We start from the raw sequence: 26,478 nt of genomic DNA, 5'->3' as shown, positions 1-26,478 counted from the left end.
AATTGCGAGAGAAAAAGCCAGAATTGAGAGAGAAAAAGTCAGAATTGCGAGGAAAAAGTCAGAATTGCGAGGAAAAAGCCAGAATTGAGAGAGAAAAAGTCAGAATTGCGAGTAAAAAGCCAGAATTGCGAGAGAAAAAGTCAGAATTGCGAGAGAAAAAGTCAGAATTGCGAGAGAAAAAGTCAGAATTGCGAGTTAAAAGCCAGAATTGCGCGAGAAAAAGTCAGAATTGCGAGAGAAAAAGTCAGAATTGCCAGTTAAAAGCCAGAATTGCGCGAGAAAAAGTCAGAATTGCCAGTTAAAAGCCAGAATTGCGCGAGAAAAAGTCAGAATTGCCAGTTAAAAGCCAGAATTGCGCGAGAAAAAGTCAGAATTAACTTATTTTTTATTCTGTGGTGGAAACAAGCTTCCATAGTGTTTGTTGTAGAGCCTGAACAACATCTCACAGGAACCTGGAGTTTAGTGGTGATCGACCTCAGATCTGGAGCACACTGACATGGCTTTGATTTTAGAGTCCGAATTATTTTGTTAGCCTAGGGCATATATATTTAGATTTTATATATAAATAATTAGTGATAATGCAAGCGTATCCTCCTCTCTCCTCTATACTCTGCTGCTCATCTGATGTGTGTGTGTGTGTGTCCGCAGCTCCTCTGATGTGTGTGTGTGTGTGTGTCCGCAGCTCCTCTGATGTGATCTGATGTGTGTGTGTGTCCGCAGCTCCTCTGATGTGTGTGTGTGTGTGTGTGTGTGTGTGTGTGTCTGTCTGCAGCTCCTCTGATGTGTGTGTGTGTGTGTGTGTGTGTCCGCAGCTCCTCTGATGTGTGTGTGTGTGTGTGTGTGTGTCTGCAGCTCCTCTGATGTGTGTGTGTGTGTGTGTGTGTGTGTGTCCGCAGCTCCTCTGATGTGTGTGTGTCATTGCTCCGCCCGGTCAGAAGCGTGTCCTCCTTCTCTCTCCTCTGATGTGCGTGTGTGTGTGTGTGTCCGCAGCTCCTCTGATGTGTGTGTGTGTGTGTGTGTGTGTGTGTGTGTGTGTGTCCGCAGCTCCTCTGATGTGTGTGTGTGTGTGTCCGCAGCTCCTCTGATGTGTGTGTGTGTGTGTCCGCAGCTCCTCTGATGTGTGTGTGTGTGTGTCCGCAGCTCCTCTGATGTGTGTGTGTCATGGCTCCGCCCGGTCAGAAGCATGTCCTCCTCCTCCTCTCTCCTCTGATGATGTGATCTGATGTGTGTGTGTGTGTGTCCGCAGCTCCTCTGATGTGTGTGTGTGTGTGTGTCCGCAGCTCCTCTGATATGTGTGTGTGTGTGTCCGCAGCTCCTCTGATGTGTGTGTGTGTGTGTCCGCAGCTCCTCTGATGTGTGTGTGTGTGTGTCCGCAGCTCCTCTGATGTGTGTGTGTGTGTGTCCGCAGCTCCTCTGATGTGTGTGTGTGTGTGTCCGCAGCTCCTCTGATGTGTGTGTGTGTGTGTCCGCAGCTCCTCTGATATGTGTGTGTGTGTGTCCGCAGCTCCTCTGATGTGTGTGTGTGTGTGTCCGCAGCTCCTCTGATGTGTGTGTGTGTGTGTCCGCAGCTCCTCTGATGTGTGTGTGTGTGTGTCCGCAGCTCCTCTGATGTGTGTGTGTGTGTGTCCGCAGCTCCTCTGATGTGTGTGTGTGTGTGTCCGCAGCTCCTCTGATATGTGTGTGTGTGTGTCCGCAGCTCCTCTGATGTGTGTGTGTGTGTGTCCGCAGCTCCTCTGATGTGTGTGTGTGTGTGTCCGCAGCTCCTCTGATATGTGTGTGTGTGTGTCCGCAGCTCCTCTGATGTGTGTGTGTGTGTGTCCGCAGCTCCTCTGATGTGTGTGTGTCATGGCTCCGCCCGGTCAGAAGCGTGTCCTCCTCCTCCTCTCTCCTCTGATGATGTGTGTGTGTGTGTGTGTGTGTGTCCGCAGCTCCTCTGATGTGTGTGTGTGTGTGTGTGTGTCCGCAGCTCCTCTGATGTGTGTGTGTCATGGCTCCGCCCGGTCAGAAGCGTGTCCTCCTCCTCCTCTCTCCTCTGCTGATGTGATCTGATGTGTGTGTGTGTGTGTGTGTGTGTGTGTGTCCGCAGCTCCTCTGATGTGTGTGTGTCATGGCTCCGCCCGGTCAGAAGCGTGTCCTCCTCCTCCTCTCTCCTCTGATGTGTGTGTGTGTGTGTGTCCGCAGCTCCTCTGATGTGTGTGTGTCATGGCTCCGCCCGGTCAGAAGCGTGTCCTCCTCCTCCTCTCTCCTCTGATGTGTGTGTGTGTGTGTGTCCGCAGCTCCTCTGATGTGTGTGTGTCATGGCTCCGCCCGGTCAGAAGCGTGTCCTCCTCCTCTCTCCTCTGATGATGTGATCTGATGTGTGTGTGTGTGTGTCCGCAGCTCCTCTGATGTGTGTGTGTGTGTGTGTGTGTGTCCGCAGCTCCTCTGATGTGTGTGTGTCATGGCTCCGCCCGGTCAGAAGCGTGTCCTCCTCCTCCTCTCTCCTCTGATGATGTGATCTGATGATGTGTGTGTGTGTGTGTGTGTGTGTGTGTGTGTGTGTGTGTGTGTGTGTGTGTGTGTCCGCAGCTCCTCTGATGTGTGTGTGTCATGGCTCCGCCCGGTCAGAAGCGTGTCCTCCTCCTCCTCTCTCCTCTGATGATGTGATCTGATGTGTGTGTGTGTGTGTCCGCAGCTCCTCTGATGTGTGTGTGTGTGTGTGTGTGTCCCCGCAGCTCCTCTGATGTGTGTGTGTGATGGCTCCGCCCGGTCAGAAGCGTGTCCTCCTCCTCTCTCCTCTGATGATGTGATCTGATGATGTGTGTGTGTGTGTGTGTGTGTGTGTGTGTGTGTGTGTGTGTGTGTGTGTGTGTGTGTGTCCGCAGCTCCTCTGATGTGTGTGTGATGGCTCCGCCCGGTCAGAAGCGTGTCCTCCTCCTCTCTCCTCTGATGATGTGATCTGATGATGTGTGTGTGTGTGTGTGTGTGTGTGTGTGTGTGTGTGTCCGCAGCTCCTCTGATGTGTGTGTGTCATGGCTCCGCCCGGTCAGAAGCGTGTCCTCCTCCTCCTCTCTCGTCTGCTGCTCCTCTCGCTCGCCCCGCTGCTCAGCCGCTGCTCCTCCTCCTGTGGGCCGGGCCTCTCCTGGGCGGTGCGGCTGCGGTCCGGCTCGGCTCCGGCGGGAGACTCCCTGCACCGGCTGGCCCAGAGCGTGGCCCAGGAGGCGGGTCTGCAGAACCGGGGGCAGATCGGGCAGCTGGAGGGGCACTACCTGCTGTGCCAGGGGCCTGAGGACCGGGTGGACCCCGGGGCGACCGCGGCGGCTCTGGACCAGAACCCTCATGTGCTCTGGCACTCGCAGGAACAGCTGCTGCGGCGCTCCAAGAGGAGCCTGGCCTTCAACGACCCCAGATACCCCAGCCAGTGGCACCTGGTGAGTGCTGGAACACATTACACACACGTGGGCTGTATGATTGTAAATGCTTTTATATATATTGCATAGTCTTAGAGAACGGTGTGAAATGAAAAAATATATATAACTTTTTAAGGGTGAGCAAAAACGCACCATTTTTGTGTCTGTCCCTTTAAATGCAAATGAGCTGCTGCTCCCGGCACAGAGGGCGGAGCTACAAGAGCTTGTGTCCTTTTACCTCACACACACACACACACACACACACACTGAAAATTTCAAATACTTTAAGCCTTTTTATGTTCAAACCGGAGTCAGAAAATGATGGAGAGACTCAAGAAGAAGTGACAACATGTAGACAACACTTCTGAATGGTTAGTTGATGAGTTTATGCAGCTTATCTGTAATAATAATAATAATAATAATAATGTTTATTTTTTTATAGCGCCTTTCAAGAACCCAAGGTCGCTTCACATAATAATACAAACAGTTGACAGACAAAGAGACAAGCAATCTGCTTATTATAACACTCAAACAAGCAGAAATGCAGATGGAGACAACCAATAACTACAGATAATTAACATGAGAAGTTATATAATCAAAGAAAACATCAATTTTGATGAAGTAAGCACGTAACATAAAAGATGAAAAAGTGGAAGACAGAGGAATAGAGAGGGAAATGATTACTGACTGAGCATGGTGAATATGTGAGTGTTAAGGTGAGAGTGGAAGGTCTGGAGGTTAGGGGGAGATTATACAGCACTGGGAGCACTGGCACCCACAGCAGAGGCTATACTGGGACCACTAGCAGATTGTCATTGCTAGGTCTACGGGTCCGAGCAGGAACACGTGGGTGCACTAACTCAGCGAGGTATTGGGGTGCGGGGCCATGACAGGCTTTATAAACTAAGACTAATAGTTTAAACTGGATGCGATTGACCACAGGAAGCCAGTGAAGCCGGTAAACTCGCCATGCTATGGTGTTGTACTGTGTTTACGTCCGTGGCACGTTAGAGATAACGCTATGCTCCGGTAGATCTAAGCAGTTTAGTTAACTGATAAAGATAACACTACGCTCCAAAGTTATAAGTTGACGAGGTGGCGAAGCCGTGGGACAGCTAACATTTAGACTTGTAACATTGCTATACCATTCGTGTTTACTTTCTTTAACTTTATAAATGTTTGATGAAGTATGAATCGCGGACCGGTATTTAACGTAAGTAACGTTGTACTTCCTGGTTTGTCCCGGGGCATTTTGGGAGCTGTAGTTTCCAGCTGTAGAAAAGACTGCATGCATCTTGCATAGGGTTTTGGTAGGACTTGATTATGGTGCATAATGTTTGAAGTGTGAAGCGTGTACATGAACATAACCCGGGAGGAATGTGGTGTAGTCTCTACCAGACGTTTGTTGTAGTCCTTAAACAGCGATTTCTTTAAAAGCAAATCTCTCCCTTTGCTTTGATCTTTGAGCGTTGTAACTTTGCAGATGTTGTTTATGCTCAAACAGCAACATTACACACTAACTAAAGTTAGAAGAGTGAAATCATGATCAACCAGCCCTTTAATCAAGGAGTTGCTCCAGCCCTAATGGTGTCTGATTCTCTGCCTGATTCTCTGCCTGATTCTCTGCCTGATTCTCTGCCTGATTCTCTGCCTGATTCTCTGCAGCACAATGATGTGAAGGACGGGATGGACATCAACGTGACGGGCGTCTGGGAGCGCAACATCACCGGCGCCGGGGTCACGGTGGTCGTGGTGGACGACGGGGTTCAGCACACCTTGGAGGATATCCAGCCCAACTATGTAAGTCAATCGCCATTTCTTTTCTCGTGAGTGGAAGTTTAAACATTTCAGTGCGTTTGTGTATGAATATAAGCGGTGAGCTGTCGTACGCGAGTCACAATAGTGATCCGTCCGCTGAAGAAATGCGGTTCTATGAGGATCTTCAGTGATTTCAGCTCGGAGAAGGCGGAGCCTCTGAGCCACGCCCACTTATGACCTCACCGCCATGAGCCAATGGGGATTTGAAGGTGTTTGCCAGCCGGAGCGTCTGCTCCGGCTCTGGCTGAAGTGAGGGCACACCGCTGCAGTTCATGGTTGGGTGTAGCTTGCAGTTGATCGGGTCGGAGCTGTTGATCAGGGTGTGCTCTTACACATGTAGACCTTCTTTCCAAGCCTTTTCAAAGAGAAGACTCCAGCCAATGACCAGAGGCTCTGAGACTGTTAAAAGCCTGATGGCATGAAGAGCAGGTGCGCTGGCTGATGAAGTGGACAGAAGACAGAAGAAGAGGATCTGTGTAATCACTGCTCATCGGATGTGGAAGAGCGGGAGGATCAGCAGCAGCGAGTCCTGTTCTCCTGAGGTTCGCCGTCCTTCAGCAGTTTGCAGAAGACAACAAAGGTTGTGTCTCAGTCAGCTTCTAGCTCGTGAAGCAGCAGCTCACCAAGGGTTTACAAAGGGATAGTTCACCCAAAAATCATTAATTACTCTCCCTCATGTCCTTACAAACCCGTAGACCTTCCTTTATCTTTAAAAACACTAATGAAGATATTTTTGATGAAATATGTCACTCCCCTTCTGAAAGATCTACACTGGTTGCCCAAGTTTAAAATCCTATTACTTGTCTATAAATCTCTATCTCAACGCTGATCTGTCTGATTCACTCCACCACTATAATCCCTCATGAAGACTGACGTCTGAAGATCAAAACTCACTTCAGTTTCCTAGAGCTGGCTCAGAGTCGGGGTGATCGAGCTTTATCCTCCTCACTGCATTACAGCTGCTTCTGCTTTATCTGCACTCACATGTAGTCTCAAAACATCTTTTCATTGGGTTTTAATACAGCGCAATGTCTTGTTCTCTTCTCTGTTTCCTTTTATCTGTCTTCTTTATGGTCTTTTATTTTGTATTGTACAGCACTTTGGTCAGCCTTGTTGCTGTCATTAAATGTGCTTAAGAAATAATCTGAACTGATGTGACTTCTGTGGTTTAAAATAATTTACCACTTTATTTACAAAATATGAATCCCCAAATGGCGTTCACAAGAGCACCTGTTGGAGATTGATATTTAATAAAAAAGCAAGAAGTGTTTTCTGTGATAACTGGCCCAGATGTTGCCGACAGAGCATGAGATGTGTTGACCCTGAGTGTGAGATTTGTTCCATGTGTTTCAGAGTCCCGAGGGAAGTTACGACCTGAACTCGGACGACCCCGACCCCATGCCTCATCCCGACGGACACAGTGACAACCATCACGGCACGCGCTGTGCCGGAGAGATCGCCGCGGTGTCCAACAACAGCTACTGCGCTGTGGGAGTGGCGTACGGCGGGCGAGTGGCAGGTGTGGCTCACTCACTTAATCCAAGAGTCAATATAGAGTTCATATAGAGATTTATTACCCATTACACGGAGTAATGCTTTGTAGAGCTGAGTGATATAGCTAAAATAATAATTGATATATTGATATTCAATACATATAATAGATAATACATAAACTCTTGTCCTTTCAGCATTACGTCCATTGTAGCCTAGTACTTACTTAGCCTAGTACACTCTTCAGGAAACTCGATGGCCATATTGAAATTGCAATGTTCACGATGTTGCTTAATTTTAGTAGTACGTCAGTGATATTCTCTCCATTGCCCAGCCCTGCTGTCATGTTTGACTACAGATGTGTGTGTGTGTGTGTGTGTGTGTGTGTGTGTCTCAGGCATCCGGGTTCTGGACGGACCCCTCACTGACAGCATGGAGGCGGTGGCTTTTAACAAGCACTACCAGGTCAATCACATCTACAGCTGCAGGTGTGTCTCTGTGCCCAGATCAGTCAGCAATGACACACTTCTAAACACTGTTACGCTGCTTATTTGCTGTAGTTGAGAGCTCTTGATGGCCAATACTGTCAGTCCTACACTGGCTATAATGTTCATTTTTCTAGGCAGATAAACAATAAACAAGATAAAGCTTTAAAACTAGCTTCCATTTGTTAGTGAAGTACATTAGTTAACATTAACTAACAAGTGAGCAATATTTCTACAGGATTTAGTCATCTTAATGTCAATTTCAACCCTTGCAATGTCATGTCAGCATTAATGAACGTGTCTTTGAGATATTGTCCACCCAGTTTGCCCGTTTTGCCCCTGATACTGTGACTCGAGGGACGTCAGCTCTTTAGCAAACTAATGTTGTAACTATTTGAAGTACATAAGTCTTCTGTCCCCTTTCGAATGGGAACTCGCACTGTGTGGATGACGCTTTTGGGGAACTGCTCCGCGTGAACTGCTTTTCCAGTCACGGCAATCGTCATTGGCCGGCGACAGCCTGTGACGTCATTACTAATGCGGTCCAGAAGTATATAAGGGGCGCCTAGAGAACATGTCATCCACTTTTCGACTTCAGGGACTGTTCTGTTTGTACGCTTCAACCTGAAACTTCAGAAAGGTAATCATGGCTTGTGGAAAACGCTTCGGGAAGTGTGTGGGTCCGTGTCTAAGGTACTTGACACCTGATGTTACTTAACTTGTGCGTTGACTGTTTGGGCTCAGAGCAAGCATGATTAGTTCTTGAGGGAACTGCTTGTGCCAACTGTGAGATTTTCCCTTTATTAACTTCGCTCTCGTCTGGCCCTCTTCTTCGGGGACAGATATCTGTGCCAGGCGATTCAGGTCAGAGGGAGCTCGGCCAGGAGTTTGAGAGGGTTGTTTATCTCGCGAATTTAAGCTGCCGGGTGAGGATGTGTTGTCACTAATGTCCTCTGATCTGAAAGTGTGCTCTGCTGGACCGCCCAAGAAAGCAGGAGATGGCTGATGAGTCACTTTGTAACTCGTTGTATTTACAACCCGAACCCTCACAGCCACCCTCCCCCACGTATGATGAGCTGTGAGTGTTATGTAATGCACTTCGTAGTCACTTTGTAACTCGTAGGATGAGTTGTGACTTCAGCGAGGCTTCAGCTCGTGGCAGACTTGACAAACGGTTTCTTTCCAGCCATAACGCTGCTCGATCTATACAATGAGATCGAAAAGGCATGGAAGAACCCGTGTTCAGCGTGCATTCATCGCCGTCAGAGAGAGAACTATGCTGATGCTGAGGGGATACGCGAACATGGGTATGTGTCGATGCCCCGATTGATGAGATGTTCGCGAACTATCTCACGGCTGGAGAGGCACCGGCGCTGAGTGCTCCGGCCCTGCCTTCTGAGCCACTAATAATCACATTGTGCGTATGTAAGCGGTGGCGGGTCTGGCTAGTGCTGCCTTGCACACAATGGCTGTGTTGCGGAGAGGCTGGTTTAACTTGGCTGACATCTGGGAGAAAGAAAAAGCCTTTCTTCTCGTTGCACCAGTGTCACCTCTGAACTGTTCGGCACCTCCGTCAAGACGGTGATGGGAAAGTTCAGGGAGGCGAAGGTGCGCTCTGCTGCATTTAAATCTTGCATAACACTGCGGTCCGAATCCACGGCCAGACAGCCAGGGGGTTCTGACCCATCCCGGGGTTCGAGGATTGGAGACAGGGCCAGAGGTCCAGAGTCGCTTCTCCTCCTAGGAGCAGGTCGCAGAGAAGGCGAGACTCGCGGAAGAAGGCTCTGAGAGAGGTGATCCAGCTTAAACGCTCTGAGAAACATCAGTGAAGGACCCCCTTCCTCTGAGGGTGAATAACAACCTCTCCTCTCCTATCTTCTCTCTTCTCTCGAGGGGCCAGCCTTTTGCATTTGGTGTAAATGCTAGTGGTGTTACAGGGTAGATAGCAGCACAGGTAGCAGGCTACCCTCAAGAAGCCTCCCATGCCGATATCTCATGGGCGTTGTCAGGCCTTTCTCTCTAGAAAGGAAGAAGCAGTGTGCTCAGCCCTCCGCCCTCCGAGCTGAGTATAGTAGCTAGTTTATCCAGCAAGGCCTAAATAGGGTTTTTCCTCTGAGCCCCTTGAAGATAAGAATTCAAGTCATAAGGTTGAATGTCCTTGGCCTCTTACTGAGGCCTCCATTCCCTTGGGTTTAGTAGAGAATATAAAACCTGTCTTGTGAAAAATACAAGATAATAGGACTTGACCCTGATACATTCCTCAGGGTCAGCTGATAGCACTCCATTATTTATCCAGTAGGGTCATTATTTAGAGTACTTTGCTACTCATAGCTCTTATGTTATCACCCTTCAACACCCAGGCTCAGGTAGAGACAGATTAGTTACTCCGTCCCACTGGTTGATTACGCTCCCTTAGAGCCGATGCACTGCCCGGGCTGATGCCCGTGACTGTCGAAGCTGTAGGCCTCCTCGATAGTCCGGTAGGGTAAGACTGTACTCCCCTTGCTTTAAAGGGTCGATAGCACTTCTGCTGAGTACATTGCCTGATGTTAAATAAGTATAACCAGGCCCACAGAGATGTCTGTGAGAGCACCTGGCTTCTGAGGCTAGCTCTGCTAACAGTCCCGCTATCAAGTAGTTAGGCCTCAACAGGCCTCCATGAAGGCGGCTCCCCAACGAGTTGGATGCTTAGCATGGCATTAAGTATCACCTTGCAGGCCACATGGAGCCCCCGTCTCTAGCCCAGAGCCTGGTCAGTACTTATCAGGTTGAGCATAGTGTTCCAGAATCCATCTGAGGATCGCTCTGTAAGAATACTTAACTCCCTAAGTCTGGTCGGAAGGTCGAAGGACTCTCACGAGCCCTCCCTGTTAGATCAGCCCTAGAGCTGGATGCGCTCCCCTATTAGGGTCCCTTTAGAGTGCCCAAGATGGAGTAGAGTTACTCCCCTCGTTTTAGAGGGTTAGAAAGCGCTATGCTGAGTTCTACTCTCCAGGATGCCCGTCTCTATGATCCGGTCTGTGAGCGATCACTGCCACTATCTGCAGTTCTCCTTATCGGATGCCTCCACAAGTGAGGCAAATAATGTTAAAGACTCTGTATAGGAAACTGACAGGTTGTTGGCAAGTCAGTAAATTAGACCAGGTCAGCCTCGCTGGTGGCATGTGGGGTTGACTTCATGTCCCTCTCAGAAAGTGACTGGACGGGACTTCTTTTGGACCCACTGTCCATATTCCCTTAAAGGAACCCTTTCCACGGAAGCTGTTGGTTTCAAGCCTTGGGAGCGGCCTTGGTAGACCTTCGTTGTTCAAAGGCCACTTTGAGTCTTATATCTTGGGCAGTGGCCATAGGGGATACTGTCACCGACAGTAGGGCCCTATAATTTCCGCGATCACGGAATCGCGGACGGAATCGCGGAATTGGCAAATTAACGCGGAATCTAGTGTGAACGCGGAATTTCGCGGAATTTTACATATTTGGAATAAAATTCAGTTTTTGTGTGGGAGAAAAACGTATGTCTGAGGAAAATCGCATATTACTGAAAGAACGAGCAGAGAGAGGCCCGGTCGCGCGCGCGTCTTCAAACTGTCTTGCTCTCTCTCACGCCCTCGCGCGAGTCGCGCTTATTAATCTAAATCAATTGAGAATTGACACAATGGTAAAAGATCGGAAGAACGAAGTTTCACGTGGAGTATTCGGATATTTTTTCCCTGAATTAGGCTACCGCTAGTGTGAATTGTGCAAAAAAAAAAAAAAAACTTTTTTACCTTGCCTTCTTCTCTGAAAAGCTTTCCGCCCATTCAGCTGACATAAAAAACACTTTCAATAAACTAAACAAAACCTATCCAATGATGAAATGTTTTCTGTGTTGACAAATCTTGTGCGATGTCCTAAAACTGCCGGGATAATCACACAACGCGTACAAGTCCGCCAATGATACGTCCGATTCGCGAACTAATGACTCCTTTGAACCGATTCACTTTAATGAATGGTTAAAACAACTGATCTGTCCAACACTGAATCGGTTCGGTGTATAACGAAATCGGTAACACTTTACAATAAGGTTCCATTTATTAAACTCTAGTTAACTAGATCAGTTAACATTAACTATTAATAAACTGCACTTCTACAGCATTTATTAATCTTTATTAATGTTAATTTCACCATTTAGTAGCCTACATTATTTAAATGAAAAGTTGTATTTGTTAACATTAGTTAGCTTAATGCACTGTGTGAAGTAACATAATAAAAATACAGGGTTAGGGTTAACTAAGATTAACAAAGAATAATAAATACAGTAACAAATGTATTGCTCGTGGTTCATGTTAGTTAGCCTAATACATTCACTAAAGTAAACAAACCAAACCACATTTAACATCTCTTAAAATGAGAATTTTGTTTGTTACCTCAATAAATTTAGGGTCATTCCTATTTTATTTGTGTACATTTTAATCATTAACATTAAAAACTCTTTGTACGACTAAAATAACAGTATAGGGTAAAAAAAAACTGAATTCCCAAAAATTAAAACGGAAAAAACGGAATTTGCAAAAATTAAAATGGAAAAAACGGAATTTGGGAAAAAATAAAACGGAATTTGGGAAAAAATAAAACGGATTTTATAGGGCCCTACGACAGCCTGTATGTGACCTGAAGGGGGAGTGTTTATTTGCATTTCAGTGAAACGGCCATTTCTGACGTTTCTGTCACAGCCGTAAATTGGTTCCCTCAGCATGGTGGCGTTGGTATATCGTTCCCCGAAGCGTCATCGACGCTGTGCGAGTTCCCTTTCGAAAGGGAACATCTCAAGTTACGACTGTAACCTCTGTTCCCTGAGAACAGGGAACAAGACACTGCGTCTTTCGCCATGCCTCGGGGATGCCTGCTGAACAGTCCCTTCAGACGAAAAGTGGATGACATGTTCTCTAGGCGCACTAGTAGTGACGTCATAGGCTGTTACCGGCCAATAACGATTGCCGTGATTGGATAAGTGTTTCAGACACTGGTTCACGGGGAGGAGTTCCCTAAAAGCGTTAATCGACGCAGTGCGAGTTCCCATTCGAAAGGAGATATAGGTTACAGTCGTAACCTGAGACATTTTACGTCTTTATTCATCTAATAATTAACTGTACTTTTTTCACAGCATTCATTAATCTTAGTTAATATTGATTCATGAATATGTTAGTTCATAAACCATGAACGTATGCAACGTTTCCACTGAGAATGGTCACCTGACATGTATGGTTTTGTCTTTAGCTGGGGACCGGATGATGATGGTCGTACGGTTGATGGACCTCATCCCTTAGGCAAGGTCAGTCTGAATATGCATCTCATCAGTGTAATGTAGTTTATGAAGGAGATTCATGAAGCCTTCACCATATGAGCGGTTCTCTGTACTTTCACCAACACACAGCGGTGGCGCTTCGGCCATAGCTTTAACAGATCAATGAAGCAACCAGAGTTCAGCCAGCGATGGTTTAGAAACACAATTAAAGGGATAGTTCACCCAAAAATGAAATGCTGTCAGTAATTACTCACCCTCATGTTGTTCCAACCCCGTAAGACCTTCGTTCATCTTCGCAACACAAATTAAGATATTTTTGATGAAATCTGAGAGCTGGATCACTCCTCCATAGGCTTCTAAGGGACTGAAACTTGCTGGCCCAGAAAAGTTATTAAAGACACCGTTAAAATAGTCCAAGTGACTCCAGTGGCTCGATCTTAAGTTTATCAAGCGACGAGAATACTTTTTGTGCACAAAAAAAAAAAAGACTTTATTCAACTATTCATTTCCTTCTCTCTGGGCCTCGAGTGAGTTCACGTAGTGTAACAGCGTAGCGCTTCTGTGTTGTACGTTTACTTTTTGCGCACAAAAAGTATTCTCGTCGCTTGATAAACTTAAGATTGAGCCACTGTAGTCACTTGGCCTATATTAACGATGTCTTTAATAACTTTTCTGGGCCGGCAAGTTCCAATAACAGAGAAGCCTATGGAGGAGTGATCAGCTCTCAGATTTCATCAACAATATCTTAATTTGTGTTCCGAAGATGAACTAAAGTCTTACGGGGTTGAACAACATGAGGGAGAGTAATTACTGACAGAACTTTCATTTTTGGGTGAACTAACCCTTTAAAGTAGTTCAGTGTGTTTTAGTGTGATTTAGAGGAGTAATGCAGTCCCTGCTCTCTCCCACAGGCGGCGCTGCAGCACGGCGTGATCGCGGGCAGGAAAGGTTTCGGCAGCATCTTCGTTGTGGCCAGTGGCAACGGAGGACAGTATGACGACAACTGCAACTACGACGGCTATGCTAACTCCATCTACACCGTGACCATTGGTACAGTTCCCTCTGCTCCGTCACGAGTGTGTAGCCCTGTCCGCTTCAGATGTGCTTCAGTGTCAGTGATGTGTGCTTGCAGGAGCGGTGGATGAGAACGGCAGGAAGCCGTTTTACGCGGAGGAGTGCGCCTCTATGCTAGCAGTGACCTTCAGCAGCGGAAGCAGACAACTGCGCAGCATCGTAAGCATTAGCATCCCGCTAACGTCTGCTCTATCCCGGAGGTGTTGGGTGAAGGAAAGAAGATGATCCAGTTTAGATATTTTGATTCAGAGTTACACGTTTAAAAAACAAACAAAAAACAAACAAATAAATAAAATAAAGGTATACAGTAGTCAACAGTAGTTCATCAAAGATGTCCTAAGACAAGAATGGGTATTGTTCAAAATTCATGTATTACTTTGATGAATGGTTTTGATCCACTTCAGATGTTGACTAGTGTACATTAGAGCTGCACGATTAATGGGTACAAGATGTTGATCTGGATGCAAACACACCCATGATCTTATTCCTAGATGACAGTGATTCGGCTCTGTCTGTTTAAGCCTTTGACGAGTGCGATCACGGCGAACATTCAGATGTGTGTTCTGATCCAGAGAGAGCCGTTGTCATTAATCGAGATGAAACCGCTTCACAAACAGTGTTTCAACACATAGTTTCATTAATTTTGTCTTAGTCATTCACATTATAGAGCAAATCGACGTCTGAAAGTAACGTGAAAAGATTGTATCAGTTACAATGGTCCACCAGTAGGAGGCGACAGAAGAGTTGAAGAATGTATTTCTCATTGAATCTTTCAAGAGATTCGTTCAAAAACACTGATTCATCCAATATATGAAACAAGTGAAGTCTTTATGAGTGAGTCAATGAATCGTTCAGTCAAACCAATTATTATTATTATTATTATTTTAAATAGACGCAGCAATTAACATGTTGCCAGAACCTCTAGTAAATTACATGTTATTTAGTTCTCTATTCAGAATCATGGCAGAATCATTTCATCCCAGTTTATCCAGAATCGTGCAGCTCATGGATGAATCCGACCTATAACATGCATTTAGAAAATAGCATTGCATTTTAATTTCACGCCGGCTTTAACCAAACACACTATTACAATGTAGAACTTCAGTATATTGAAGTGTATTTGACTCTGGAGTTCATTCAGATCTAGTTGGAGAGGAGCGAGTGTGAGTGTGTGTGTTCTCCTGACGTGTGTGTGTGTGTGTGTGCGCTCTCCTGACGTGTGTGTGTGTGCCCAGGTGACGTCGGACTGGTCTCTGCAGAGTGGCACGGGCTGTGTGTTTGTGTGTGTGTGTGTGTGCGCGCTCTCCTGACGTGTGTGTGTGTGCCCAGGTGACGTCGGACAGGTCTCTGCAGAGTGGCACGGGCTGTGTGTGTGTGTGTGTGTGTGTGTGTGCGCGCTCTCCTGACGTGTGTGTGTGTACCCAGGTGACGTCGGACTGGTCTCTGCAGAGTGGCACGGGCTGTGTGTGTGTGTGTGTGTGTGCGCTCTCCTGACGTGTGTGTGTGTGCCCAGGTGACGTCGGACTGGTCTCTGCAGAGTGGCACGGCTGTGTGTGTGTGTGTGTGTGTGCGCTCTCCTGACGTGTGTGTGTGTGCCCAGGTGACGTCGGACTGGTCTCTGCAGAGTGGCACGGCTGTGTGTGTGTGTGTGTGTGTGTGTGCGCTCTCCTGACGTGTGTGTGTGTGCCCAGGTGACGTCGGACTGGTCTCTGCAGAGTGGCACGGGCTGTGTGTGTGTGTGTGTGTGTGTGTGTGTGTGTGTGTGTGTGTGCGCGCTCTCCTGACGCGTGTGTGTGTGTGCCCAGGTGACGTCGGACTGGTCTCTGCAGAGTGGCACGGGCTGTGTGTGTGTGTGTGTGTGTGTGTGTGCGCTCTCCTGACGTGTGTGTGTGTGCCCAGGTGACGTCGGACTGGTCTCTGCAGAGTGGCACGGGCTGTGTGTGTGTGTGTGTGTGTGTGTGTGTGTGTGTGTGTGTGTGCGCGCTCTCCTGACGCGTGTGTGTGTGTGCCCAGGTGACGTCGGACTGGTCTCTGCAGAGTGGCACGGGCTGTGTGTGTGTGTGTGTGTGTGTGTGTGTGCGCTCTCCTGACGCGTGTGTGTGTGCCCAGGTGACGTCGGACTGGTCTCTGCAGAGTGGCACGGGCTGTGTGTGTGTGTGTGTGTGTGTGTGCGCTCTCCTGACGCGTGTGTGTGTACCCAGGTGACGTCGGACTGGTCTCTGCAGAGTGGCACGGGCTGTGTGTGTGTGTGTGTGTGTGTGTGCGCTCTCCTGACGCGTGTGTGTGTGTGCCCAGGTGACGTCGGACTGGTCTCTGCAGAGTGGCACGGGCTGTGTGTGTGTGTGTGTGTGTGTGTGCGCTCTCCTGACGCGTGTGTGTGTGTGCCCAGGTGACGTCGGACTGGTCTCTGCAGAGTGGCACGGGCTGTGTGTGTGTGTGTGTGTGTGTGTGTGCGCTCTCCTGACGTGTGTGTGTGTGCCCAGGTGACGTCGGACTGGTCTCTGCAGAGTGGCACGGCTGTGTGTGTGTGTGTGTGTGTGTGTGCGCTCTCCTGACGTGTGTGTGTGCCCAGGTGACGTCGGACTGGTCTCTGCAGAGTGGCACGGGCTGTGTGTGTGTGTGTGTGTGTGTGTGCGCTCTCCTGACGTGTGTGTGTGTGCCCAGGTGACGTCGGACTGGTCTCTGCAGAGTGGCACGGGCTGTGTGTGTGTGTGTGTGTGTGTGTGTGTGCGCTCTCCTGACGTGTGTGTGTGTGCCCAGGTGACGTCGGACTGGTCTCTGCAGAGTGGCACGGGCTGTGTGTGTGTGTGTGTGTGTGTGTGTGCGCTCTCCTGACGTGTGTGTGTGTGCCCAGGTGACGTCGGACTGGTCTGCAGAGTGGCACGGGCTGTGTGTGTGTGTGTGTGTGTGTGTGTGTGTGTGTGCGCTCTCCTGACGTGTGTGTGTGTGCCCAGGTGACGTCGGACTGGTCTCTGCAGAGTGGCACGGGCTGTGTGTGTGTGTGTGTGTGTGTGTGTGTGTGTGTGTGTGTGTGCGCGCTCTCCTGACGCGTGTGTGTGTGCCCAGGTGACGTCGGACTGGTCTCTGCAGAGTGGCACGGGCTGTGTGTGTGTGTGTGTGTGTGTGTGTGTGTGTGTGTGTGTGTGTGCGCTCTCCTGACGTGTGTGTGTGCCCAGGTGACGTCGGACTGGTCTCTGCAGAGTGGCACGGGCTGTGTGTGTGTGTGTGTGTGTGTGTGTGTGCGCTCTCCTGACGCGTGTGTGTGTGTGCCCAGGTGACGTCGGACTGGTCTCTGCAGAGTGGCACGGGCTGTGTGTGTGTGTGTGTGTGTGTGTGTGTGCGTGTGCGCTCTCCTGACGTGTGTGTGTGTGCCCAGGTGACGTCGGACTGGTCTCTGCAGAGTGGCACGGGCTGTGTGTGTGTGTGTGTGTGTGCGCGCTCTCCTGACGCGTGTGTGTGTGTGCCCAGGTGACGTCGGACTGGTCTCTGCAGAGTGGCACGGGCTGTGTGTGTGTGTGTGTGTGTGTGCGCTCTCCTGACGTGTGTGTGTGTGCCCAGGTGACGTCGGACTGGTCTCTGCAGAGTGGCACGGGCTGTGTGTGTGTGTGTGTGTGTGCGCTCTCCTGACGTGTGTGTGTGTGCCCAGGTGACGTCGGACTGGTCTCTGCAGAGTGGCACGGGCTGTGTGTGTGTGTGTGTGTGTGCGCTCTCCTGACGTGTGTGTGTGTGCCCAGGTGACGTCGGACTGGTCTCTGCAGAGTGGCACGGGCTGTGTGTGTGTGTGTGTGTGTGTGTGTGTGCGTGTGCGCTCTCCTGACGTGTGTGTGTGTGCCCAGGTGACGTCGGACTGGTCTCTGCAGAGTGGCACGGGCTGTGTGTGTGTGTGTGTGTGTGCGCGCTCTCCTGACGCGTGTGTGTGTGTGCCCAGGTGACGTCGGACTGGTCTCTGCAGAGTGGCACGGGCTGTGTGTGTGTGTGTGTGTGTGTGCGCTCTCCTGACGTGTGTGTGTGTGCCCAGGTGACGTCGGACTGGTCTCTGCAGAGTGGCACGGGCTGTGTGTGTGTGTGTGTGTGTGCGCTCTCCTGACGTGTGTGTGTGTGCCCAGGTGACGTCGGACTGGTCTCTGCAGAGTGGCACGGGCTGTGTGTGTGTGTGTGTGTGTGCGCTCTCCTGACGTGTGTGTGTGTGCCCAGGTGACGTCGGACTGGTCTCTGCAGAGTGGCACGGGCTGCACTGATGGGCACACGGGCACGTCTGCAGCGGCTCCTCTGGCCGCAGGGATGGTGGCCCTCATGCTGCAGGTGCGGCCCTGTCTGAGCTGGCGGGACGTTCAGCACATCATCACCTACACCGCCACACAGGTAACGCAAACACGTTAGCATGTTTGTAAAACACAGTTATCATTTAAGTTATTCAGTGAACGCATGCTTTGTTTAATTTAGTTTGTTTTCCTCGTTTACCTACACCTGGTCCAGAGTTCACAGATATTGTCCAAATGTCCAAAGCCTGAAGGGGAAGGCAGTCCGCTCGGTTCATGAGCAAGAGATATAGCCTTGACTCTCCATCTGCTCATTCTCTGCTTAGATGCAGGGGACCCTTTATTAGGAGGTCCAAAACACACAAACAGTTGTTCTGATCGACACCACAGGGCAGCTCTGTGGACGCAGGCATCCAATACCCCAACTGGACACAGCGGATTTCTTTCTTTCCTGGTCGGCATCCCGGAGTGGAGGAGGACAGAAGGCCTGCAGGATGATGGATCTGGCCACATTAGGGCCTTTACCATGGCCGGTGCAAAGTCCAAGCACGAAGGGGAAACCGACAAAGCTTGGAGATCTCCTATCCTTTTAAGAATAGTAATATCCAGGAGGAACAACGTCTTGAGAGTCAGAGACTTGCCTGGAACCTCCTCAACAGGCTCAGAGTGAGCCAGGGATAGGCCAAAGCCCATGCCGGTTCCCGAGTGCGTCCTGCAGGCCTCAGCCTCAAAGAGCCACGGGGGAGACATGTTACTTAGGGCTCTCTTCCTCAAGACATACCACCCAAAGGAACCAGCAATGGCCTCACATAGACCTTTAATGTAGTGAACTCCAGCACTGCACCAAAAGGGCAGTAAACTGGGTCCAGCTGACGACCAGTGCACCAAGAGGTGGAAGCTCGTCACTTCAAGGCGTACAGTTTCCTCGTGGAGGGAGCTCTGCAGTGTAGAAGGGTCTCCACAACCTTGGCTGAGAGACCGGTACCTATGAGCTGGGCCGCCTCAGAGGCCAAGCCCTCAGCCTCCATTGCTCTGGAAATATGGAGCCCCCTGCCTTGGACAACAGGTCCCTCCTGATCGGAATCTGCAGAGAAGAGCCGTCGAGGAGAGACACTCGATCTGAGAAACACACTCTGCCCGGCCACCTCGTTGCAATCAAGGTGAGCCAAACTGTGTCCTGGTGAACTCTCTCCAGAACCCCCTGGAGCCGAGCGATCCTCCATTCCCCGGGCCTCAGCCCGTCTCCACAGGGTGTCTGCTCCTGTGCTCTGGGCCCCAGGGGTGTTAGCCAGTATGACAGTATCTTCGCCTGGGACCACAGGAGGATTTGGTTTGCAGAGTGCACGCGAGTGCAATCCCTCTGGTGATTTATGTAGGGGACCAGCGACGTGTTGTCTGTGAGGAGGATCATGGCAGGGGCACTGTATATTTTCCTGCTTTTTTGTCCTTTGCCGATCACACCTATGCTTGAGATCTATAGTAATAAACCAGTCCTGGGATCTCATATGTGGTATGATCTGTCTTAAGGTTAGCATCTTGAATTTAAGCTGCAAGACAGACTTATTCAGAAGGCGCAGATCCAAAATGGGACACAACCCCCTATCCTCCTTCGGAAGGATAAGATACCGGCTGTAGACGCCAGCTTCTGTGTCGGGAATAGGTACACATTCTATGGCCTCTTTCGCCACCAGAGCTTTACCTCCCGTTCCATGAGCAGAGCCTGCTCGAGGGCCACCACTGTGGGCACGACCCCCATGAACCTGAATAGTGTAACTCTGCTTGATTGTTCGCAGGACCCGTTGAGATATATTTGGCAGTAGCTTCTATGCTGCCAGAGAATCTACTAAGGGAATCAGCCTCTCGAGTCTGGCCTCTGGTGTTTTCCGAGCGACCGGTTCGATGTCGTCTCTAAGAGCCTCCTCAGAGGGGCCGAGCCTCCCAGCACTGCTACGTGTCCGGGCTGTTGCTGAGAGATGTGTGCCCGTGCGAGACCGCTGCGCACTGAAGCACACGAGGTGGCAGGGTTGGCAGAACGGCCCCCTGAGGGCACAGAAGGGAATTGGGCACCGTGTATTACGTTGTTGACCATTTCTCTTCTGAGGGGACTACCCTACTACCTCTTTTCCCAAGCCTTCTTTCCAATAGCAACGGTCCTCAGATCCGCCTTACTCCTCGAAGGCTGCGGATGAGAGGGCCGTCCTGGACCCCCTTCTTAATGGGGGGGTACGGGTAGCGAAGCTCTGCTTTTGTACCTCACGGTAGGAGGAACTGGCTTGAGTGGTTTGGGGCCGCTCAGGTGGGCAGCATCGGGGCCTCCAGGGACGACGCAGACTGAGGGGAGAGCGCTGGCCACCGTGCCCTTTATGGCCAACTATAGAGAATAGTGCGATGTATGTTTTTACAGGAGGCCGGCCTCTTCCACATGGCTAGCCCCGACCAGGAGGTTGTGCTCGCGAGGGCAGAAAACGTTTATCCAGTTTGGATTTAGAAAAAAAGTTATCGCGCAATTATTGAAGATGAATTACCAATCAGTAATAAAAAAAGAAAAAAGTTGCTGCTGTTGTATTATTATTATTATTATTATTATTATTATTATTATTAATGTTAATGTTTTACTGATGTGTTCAGCATGACGCACAGGCGGACTGGAGAAGGAATGGAGCAGGTTTCCATCACAGCCACATGTACGGCTTCGGGTTGCTCAACGCCTGGAGGCTGGTCAACGCTGCCAAGGTGTGTGTGTGTGTGTGTGTGTGTGTGTGTGCTCATCACAGCACTGCTGCGTTCAGACAAGCACAGTTCGCATAATCAAGCTGAGAGTCTGTGTCTGTGTGTCTGGCAGGTTTGGGAGTCCGTCCCCTTCCTGGTGTCCTACCAGAGCCCAGTTCTAACGGCCAATGAGATCATCCCAGCCCATCCCAAAACACTCACTCACACCTGGAACGGTAAGAGATTTATATGCAGGATATTCTTTGGGTAAACAACAGAACTCAGGATGAATTGTGGGTAGAGCTCTTAAAAACATGCAACAGTTCACCCTGAAATCAGAATGAAAAATAAAGATGTTAGGTTTTGCATAGATAAAAGAATAGAATGAATGAGTACATTTTCTTCATTTCAGTATTTAAATGTGTAACTTAACGGAGATCTGATGATTTGCTGTTCTCCGATCAGTAGTTGTTTTTTTACATTCAAGCTTTTATTAGTAGTCTTACTCTATTAAAATGACAGACTAGATGTTCTAGATTGAGATCCTCATATCTCTGGATTTGGAGCATATAGTGCCTTTAAAATGAAGATGCCAAAATAAATGTCTATTGAGAACCAAAGTCTAAAAGAATATTAAAATATCTTTAATATTTGAGTTACAGGCATGCAAACTAGGGGCAAATGTGTTTTTTCTTCTTCATTTCCAGCAGCCACTGTTGGCATGAATATGCAGCAAAGATTGCTTAAGTCAATAGATTTGACTAAAAGACCTTCAAATCACCTATTAAAATAAAATAACGATGCTGCCATTTCTCCAAGTCATTTTTACCCCCCTGTAAATTAGATAATCAGATCTCAGGTGAGAATGGCCACTTTGACCCCCTCTACGACATGAAATATGGTGGATTTGACACGGAACGACTCGCATGTCTTTACGGGATGTGTGTGAGATCCACACACACACAGATTCCAGAAAATCACTGGTAGTGTGAATGAACCAAAGTCAGGTGATCCTGGGACACATTACCGGAGTATTCTCCTGAATCTGTGTGTGTAAGGGGCTAATATTCCTGCTGATGTCTTCGTTAATCACAGAATACAAGAGGAAATCAAGTTACTTACAAGCAGATGGTGTCCTCCAGCAGGGTTCGGGTCAGCAGGAGAGCAGTCTGAGCCCAGCCGGGCCTGTGGAGAACACTAGCGCTGAGCCTGATGTTAGCAACTGCTACATCTGACAATCTCACTCATATATTTCTAAAGCCTATTAAATGTTCAAATTGATAGCTTTCCATTATACTGTAATGTTGATATAATTAATGGTTAACATTGAGGGGGAAGTCGAGAGACATCAGTATCAGTGAAGCTGGCCTTCATAGTGCTTGAAAGATGACATTAAACACATGTTTAACACACACCGTCTTCATGTTGCTTTACATTATTCTGGAGATTTAACGTTTTAAAAAAAACATGTAGTGCTGTTAATCAATTAAAAAAATAACTAATCAATCACACATTTTGGTTCTGTGATTAATCGCGGTTGATCGTCATTAATAAAATATATTTTTAGATTGTAATAATTTGACATTTAATCTCCAAATTAATGTAGAAACGATATAAAGACAGTAGCCTACATTTTAAATGCTTGTTTAATGGCATCTTTTAATACCAATACCGCTACTGATGTCTCTATGAAATACATTTTTCTCAGTTTGAGCCATTATTAGCATTGGGAATTACAGTATAATTAAAAGCGCTCAATTTGAACATTTATCAGGCTTTACATAATAAAACAACTTTTAATTTAAGTGAACTTAAAACGATCTTCACATAAACCCATTATAATTAATGTCACATTTACCTGTACATGTAAGCTGTTATGTTTATTATTATTATTATTTGTGAAACTAATATTTCTAATAAGTTAGAAGGAGCAGTCATGAGATGGACATTGTGAATGCCTCAAGGATTTCTTCTCTCTTTGTAACTGCTTCATATCACTCTGTGATGTCTGTAATGTGTGAAACAGTGAAGCTAAGAGAGCTGTTCTCCCCCCAGTCTCGCGGTCGGAGCTGCGGCGCTCGGGCATGCAGACGCTGGAGCACGTGTCCGTCACCCTGACCATCACACACCCTCGCCGCGGGGACGTGGAGGTCTCGCTCGTGTGCCCCAGCGGCATGACCTCGCTGATCGGAGCCCGGCGGGCGCTGGATGTGTGAGTGTCCACACACTCCTCACTCACTGCTCGTGTGTGTGTGTGTGCGAGTGTGTGACGTGAACCCTGTTTGTGTTTGCACAGAGACACGAGTGGACTGACGGACTGGACGTTCTCCACGGTGCGGTGCTGGGGAGAGAGAGCGGAGGGGCAGTACAGTCTGCAGGTCACCGACCACAGTAAGACTTCCTCTGTGGAGGAGTAATGTTGGTCAGCCGCTAGCCTTTCCTGAGGACTACAGACAGCACCAGTGTTTAGATGTAGGCCGCATGCCCAGCGCTGAGATGAGTGTGTAGTGATGTGCTGAGAGCGGCGATGAGATGAGTGTGTAGTGATGTGCTGAGAGCGGCGATGAGATGAGTGTGTAGTGATGTGCTGAGAGCGGCGATGAGATGAGTGTGTAGTGATGTGCTGAGAGCGGCGATGAGATGAGTGTGTAGTGATGTGCTGAGAGCGGCGATGAGATGAGTGTGTAGTGATGTGCTGAGAGCGGCGCTGAGATGAGTGTGTAGTGATGTGCTGAGAGCGGCGCTGAGATGAGTGTGTAGTGATGTGCTGAGAGCGGCGATGAGATGAGTGTGTAGTGATGTGCTGAGAGCGGCGATGAGATGAGTGTGTAGTGATGTGCTGAGAGCGGCGATGAGATGAGTGTGTAGTGATGTGCTGAGAGCGGCGCTGAGATGAGTGTGTAGTGATGTGCTGCGGGCGGCGATGAGATGAGTGTGTAGTGATGTGCTGCGGGCGGCGATGAGATGAGTGTGTAGTGATGTGCTGAGAGCGGCGATGAGATGAGTGTGTAGTGATGTGCTGAGAGCGGCGATGAGATGAGTGTGTAGTGATGTGCTGAGAGCGGCGATGAGATGAGTGTGTAGTGATGTGCTGAGAGCGGCGATGAGATGAGTGTGTAGTGATGTGCTGAGAGCGGCGATGAGATGAGTGTGTAGTGATGTGCTGAGAGCGGCGATGAGATGAGTGTGTAGTGATGTGCTGAGAGCGGCGCTGAGATGAGTGTGTAGTGATGTGCTGCGGGCGGCGATGAGATGAGTGTGTAGTGATGTGCTGCGGGCGGCGATGAGATGAGTGTGTAGTGATGTGCTGAGAGCGGCGATGAGATGAGTGTGTAGTGATGTGCTGAGAGCGGCGATGAGATGAGTGTGTAGTGATGTGCTGAGAGCGGCGATGAGATGAGTGTGTAGTGATGTGCTGAGAGCGGCGATGAGATGAGTGTGTAGTGATGTGCTGAGAGCGGCGATGAGATGAGTGTGTAGTGATGTGCTGAGAGCGGCGATGAGATGAGTGTGTAGTGATGTGCTGCGGGCGGCGATGAGATGAGTGTGTAGTGATGTGCTGAGAGCGGCGATGAGATGAGTGTGTAGTGATGTGCTGAGAGCGGCGATGAGATGAGTGTGTAGTGATGTGCTGAGAGCGGCGATGAGATGAGTGTGTAGTGATGTGCTGCGGGCGGCGATGAGATGAGTGTGTAGTGATGTGCTGAGAGCGGAGATGAGATGAGTGTGTAGTGATGTGCTGAGAGCGGCGATGAGATGAGTGTGTAGTGATGTGCTGAGAGCGGCGATGAGATGAGTGTGTAGTGATGTGCTGAGAGCGGCGATGAGATGAGTGTGTAGTGATGTGCTGAGAGCGGCGATGAGATGAGTGTGTAGTGATGTGCTGAGAGCGGCGATGAGATGAGATGAGTGTGTAGTGATGTGCTGAGAGCGGCGATGAGATGAGTGTGTAGTGATGTGCTGAGAGCGGCGATGAGATGAGTGTGTAGTGATGTGCTGCGGGCGGCGATGAGATGAGTGTGTAGTGATGTGCTGCGGGCGGCGATGAGATGAGTGTGTAGTGATGTGCTGAGAGCGGCGATGAGATGAGTGTGTAGTGATGTGCTGAGAGCGGCGATGAGATGAGTGTGTAGTGATGTGCTGAGAGCTGCGATGAGATGAGTGTGTAGTGATGTGCTGAGAGCGGCGATGAGATGAGTGTGTAGTGATGTGCTGAGAGCGGCGATGAGATGAGTGTGTAGTGATGTGCTGAGAGCGGCGATGAGATGAGTGTGTAGTGATGTGCTGAGAGCGGCGATGAGATGAGTGTGTAGTGATGTGCTGAGAGCGGCGATGAGATGAGTGTGTAGTGATGTGCTGAGAGCGGCGCTGAGATGAGTGTGTAGTGATGTGCTGCGGGCGGCGATGAGATGAGTGTGTAGTGATGTGCTGAGAGCGGCGCTGAGATGAGTGTGTAGTGATGTGCTGAGAGCGGCGATGAGATGAGTGTGTAGTGATGTGCTGAGAGCTGCGATGAGATGAGTGTGTAGTGATGTGCTGAGAGCGGCGATGAGATGAGATGAGTGTGTAGTGATGTGCTGAGAGCGGCGATGAGATGAGATGAGTGTGTAGTGATGTGCTGAGAGCGGCGCTGAGATGAGTGTGTAGTGATGTGCTGAGAGCGGCGCTGAGATGAGTGTGTAGTGATGTGCTGAGAGCGGCGCTGAGATGAGTGTGTAGTGATGTGCTGCGGGCGGCGATGAGATGAGGTGTGTAGTGATGTGCTGAGAGCGGCGATGAGATGAGTGTGTAGTGATGTGCTGAGAGCGGCGATGAGATGAGTGTGTAGTGATGTGCTGAGAGCGGCGCTGAGATGAGTGTGTAGTGATGTGCTGAGAGCGGCGATGAGATGAGTGTGTAGTGATGTGCTGAGAGCGGCGATGAGATGAGTGTGTAGTGATGTGCTGAGAGCGGCGCTGAGATGAGTGTGTAGTGATGTGCTGCGGGCGGCGATGAGATGAGTGTGTAGTGATGTGCTGAGAGCGGCGATGAGATGAGTGTGTAGTGATGTGCTGAGAGCGGCGATGAGATGAGTGTGTAGTGATGTGCTGCGGGCGGCGATGAGATGAGTGTGTAGTGATGTGCTGAGAGCGGCGATGAGATGAGTGTGTAGTGATGTGCTGAGAGCGGCGATGAGATGAGTGTGTAGTGATGTGCTGAGAGCGGCGCTGAGATGAGTGTGTAGTGATGTGCTGAGAGCGGCGATGAGATGAGATGAGTGTGTAGTGATGTGCTGAGAGCGGCGATGAGATGAGTGTGTAGTGATGTGCTGAGAGCGGCGATGAGATGAGTGTGTAGTGATGTGCTGAGAGCGGCGATGAGATGAGTGTGTAGTGATGTGCTGAGAGCGGCGATGAGATGAGTGTGTAGTGATGTGCTGAGAGCGGCGATGAGATGAGTGTGTAGTGATGTGCTGAGAGCGGCGATGAGATGAGTGTGTAGTGATGTGCTGAGAGCTGCGATGAGATGAGTGTGTAGTGATGTGCTGAGAGCGGCGATGAGATGAGTGTGTAGTGATGTGCTGATGTGCTGAGAGCGGCGATGAGATGAGTGTGTAGTGATGTGCTGAGAGCGGCGATGAGATGAGTGTGTAGTGATGTGCTGAGAGCGGCGCTGAGATGAGTGTGTAGTGATGTGCTGAGAGCGGCGATGAGATGAGTGTGTAGTGATGTGCTGAGAGCGGCGCTGAGATGAGTGTGTAGTGATGTGCTGAGAGCGGCGATGAGATGAGTGTGTAGTGATGTGCTGAGAGCGGCGCTGAGATGAGTGTGTAGTGATGTGCTGAGAGCGGCGCTGAGATGAGTGTGTAGTGATGTGCTGAGAGCGGCGCTGAGATGAGTGTGTAGTGATGTGCTGCGGGCGGCGATGAGATGAGTGTGTAGTGATGTGCTGAGAGCGGCGCTGAGATGAGATGAGTGTGTAGTGATGTG

The 26,478-nt window shown here is 49.3% G+C and overlaps 1 protein-coding gene across 1 annotated transcript in view; it reads left to right on the top strand.

Annotated features, from left to right (window-relative positions):
- pcsk7 (proprotein convertase subtilisin/kexin type 7) overlaps positions 1-22,941 on the top strand; it is a 28,124-nt gene extending 5,183 nt beyond the window's left edge. Inside the window, exons 2-13 of the mRNA XM_079885367.1 lie at positions 2,991-3,410; positions 5,055-5,189; positions 6,561-6,726; positions 7,096-7,186; positions 12,440-12,494; positions 13,379-13,517; positions 13,600-13,700; positions 17,736-17,903; positions 20,429-20,533; positions 20,643-20,745; positions 22,565-22,721; positions 22,806-22,941. Of these exons, the coding sequence (XP_079741493.1) occupies positions 3,012-3,410; positions 5,055-5,189; positions 6,561-6,726; positions 7,096-7,186; positions 12,440-12,494; positions 13,379-13,517; positions 13,600-13,700; positions 17,736-17,903; positions 20,429-20,533; positions 20,643-20,745; positions 22,565-22,721; positions 22,806-22,926 (1,740 nt within the window). The 5' untranslated portion in view covers positions 2,991-3,011 and the 3' untranslated portion in view covers positions 22,927-22,941. The remainder of the gene's footprint in view (positions 1-2,990; positions 3,411-5,054; positions 5,190-6,560; positions 6,727-7,095; positions 7,187-12,439; positions 12,495-13,378; positions 13,518-13,599; positions 13,701-17,735; positions 17,904-20,428; positions 20,534-20,642; positions 20,746-22,564; positions 22,722-22,805) is intronic.
- Positions 22,942-26,478: the final 3,537 nt, after the last annotated feature.

The sequence above is a fragment of the Squalius cephalus genome (assembly GCF_949319135.1).
Source record: "Squalius cephalus genome assembly, chromosome: 11".
Taxonomy (NCBI): domain Eukaryota; kingdom Metazoa; phylum Chordata; class Actinopteri; order Cypriniformes; family Leuciscidae; genus Squalius; species Squalius cephalus.
This window is presented reverse-complemented; position numbering and strand designations above follow the sequence as displayed.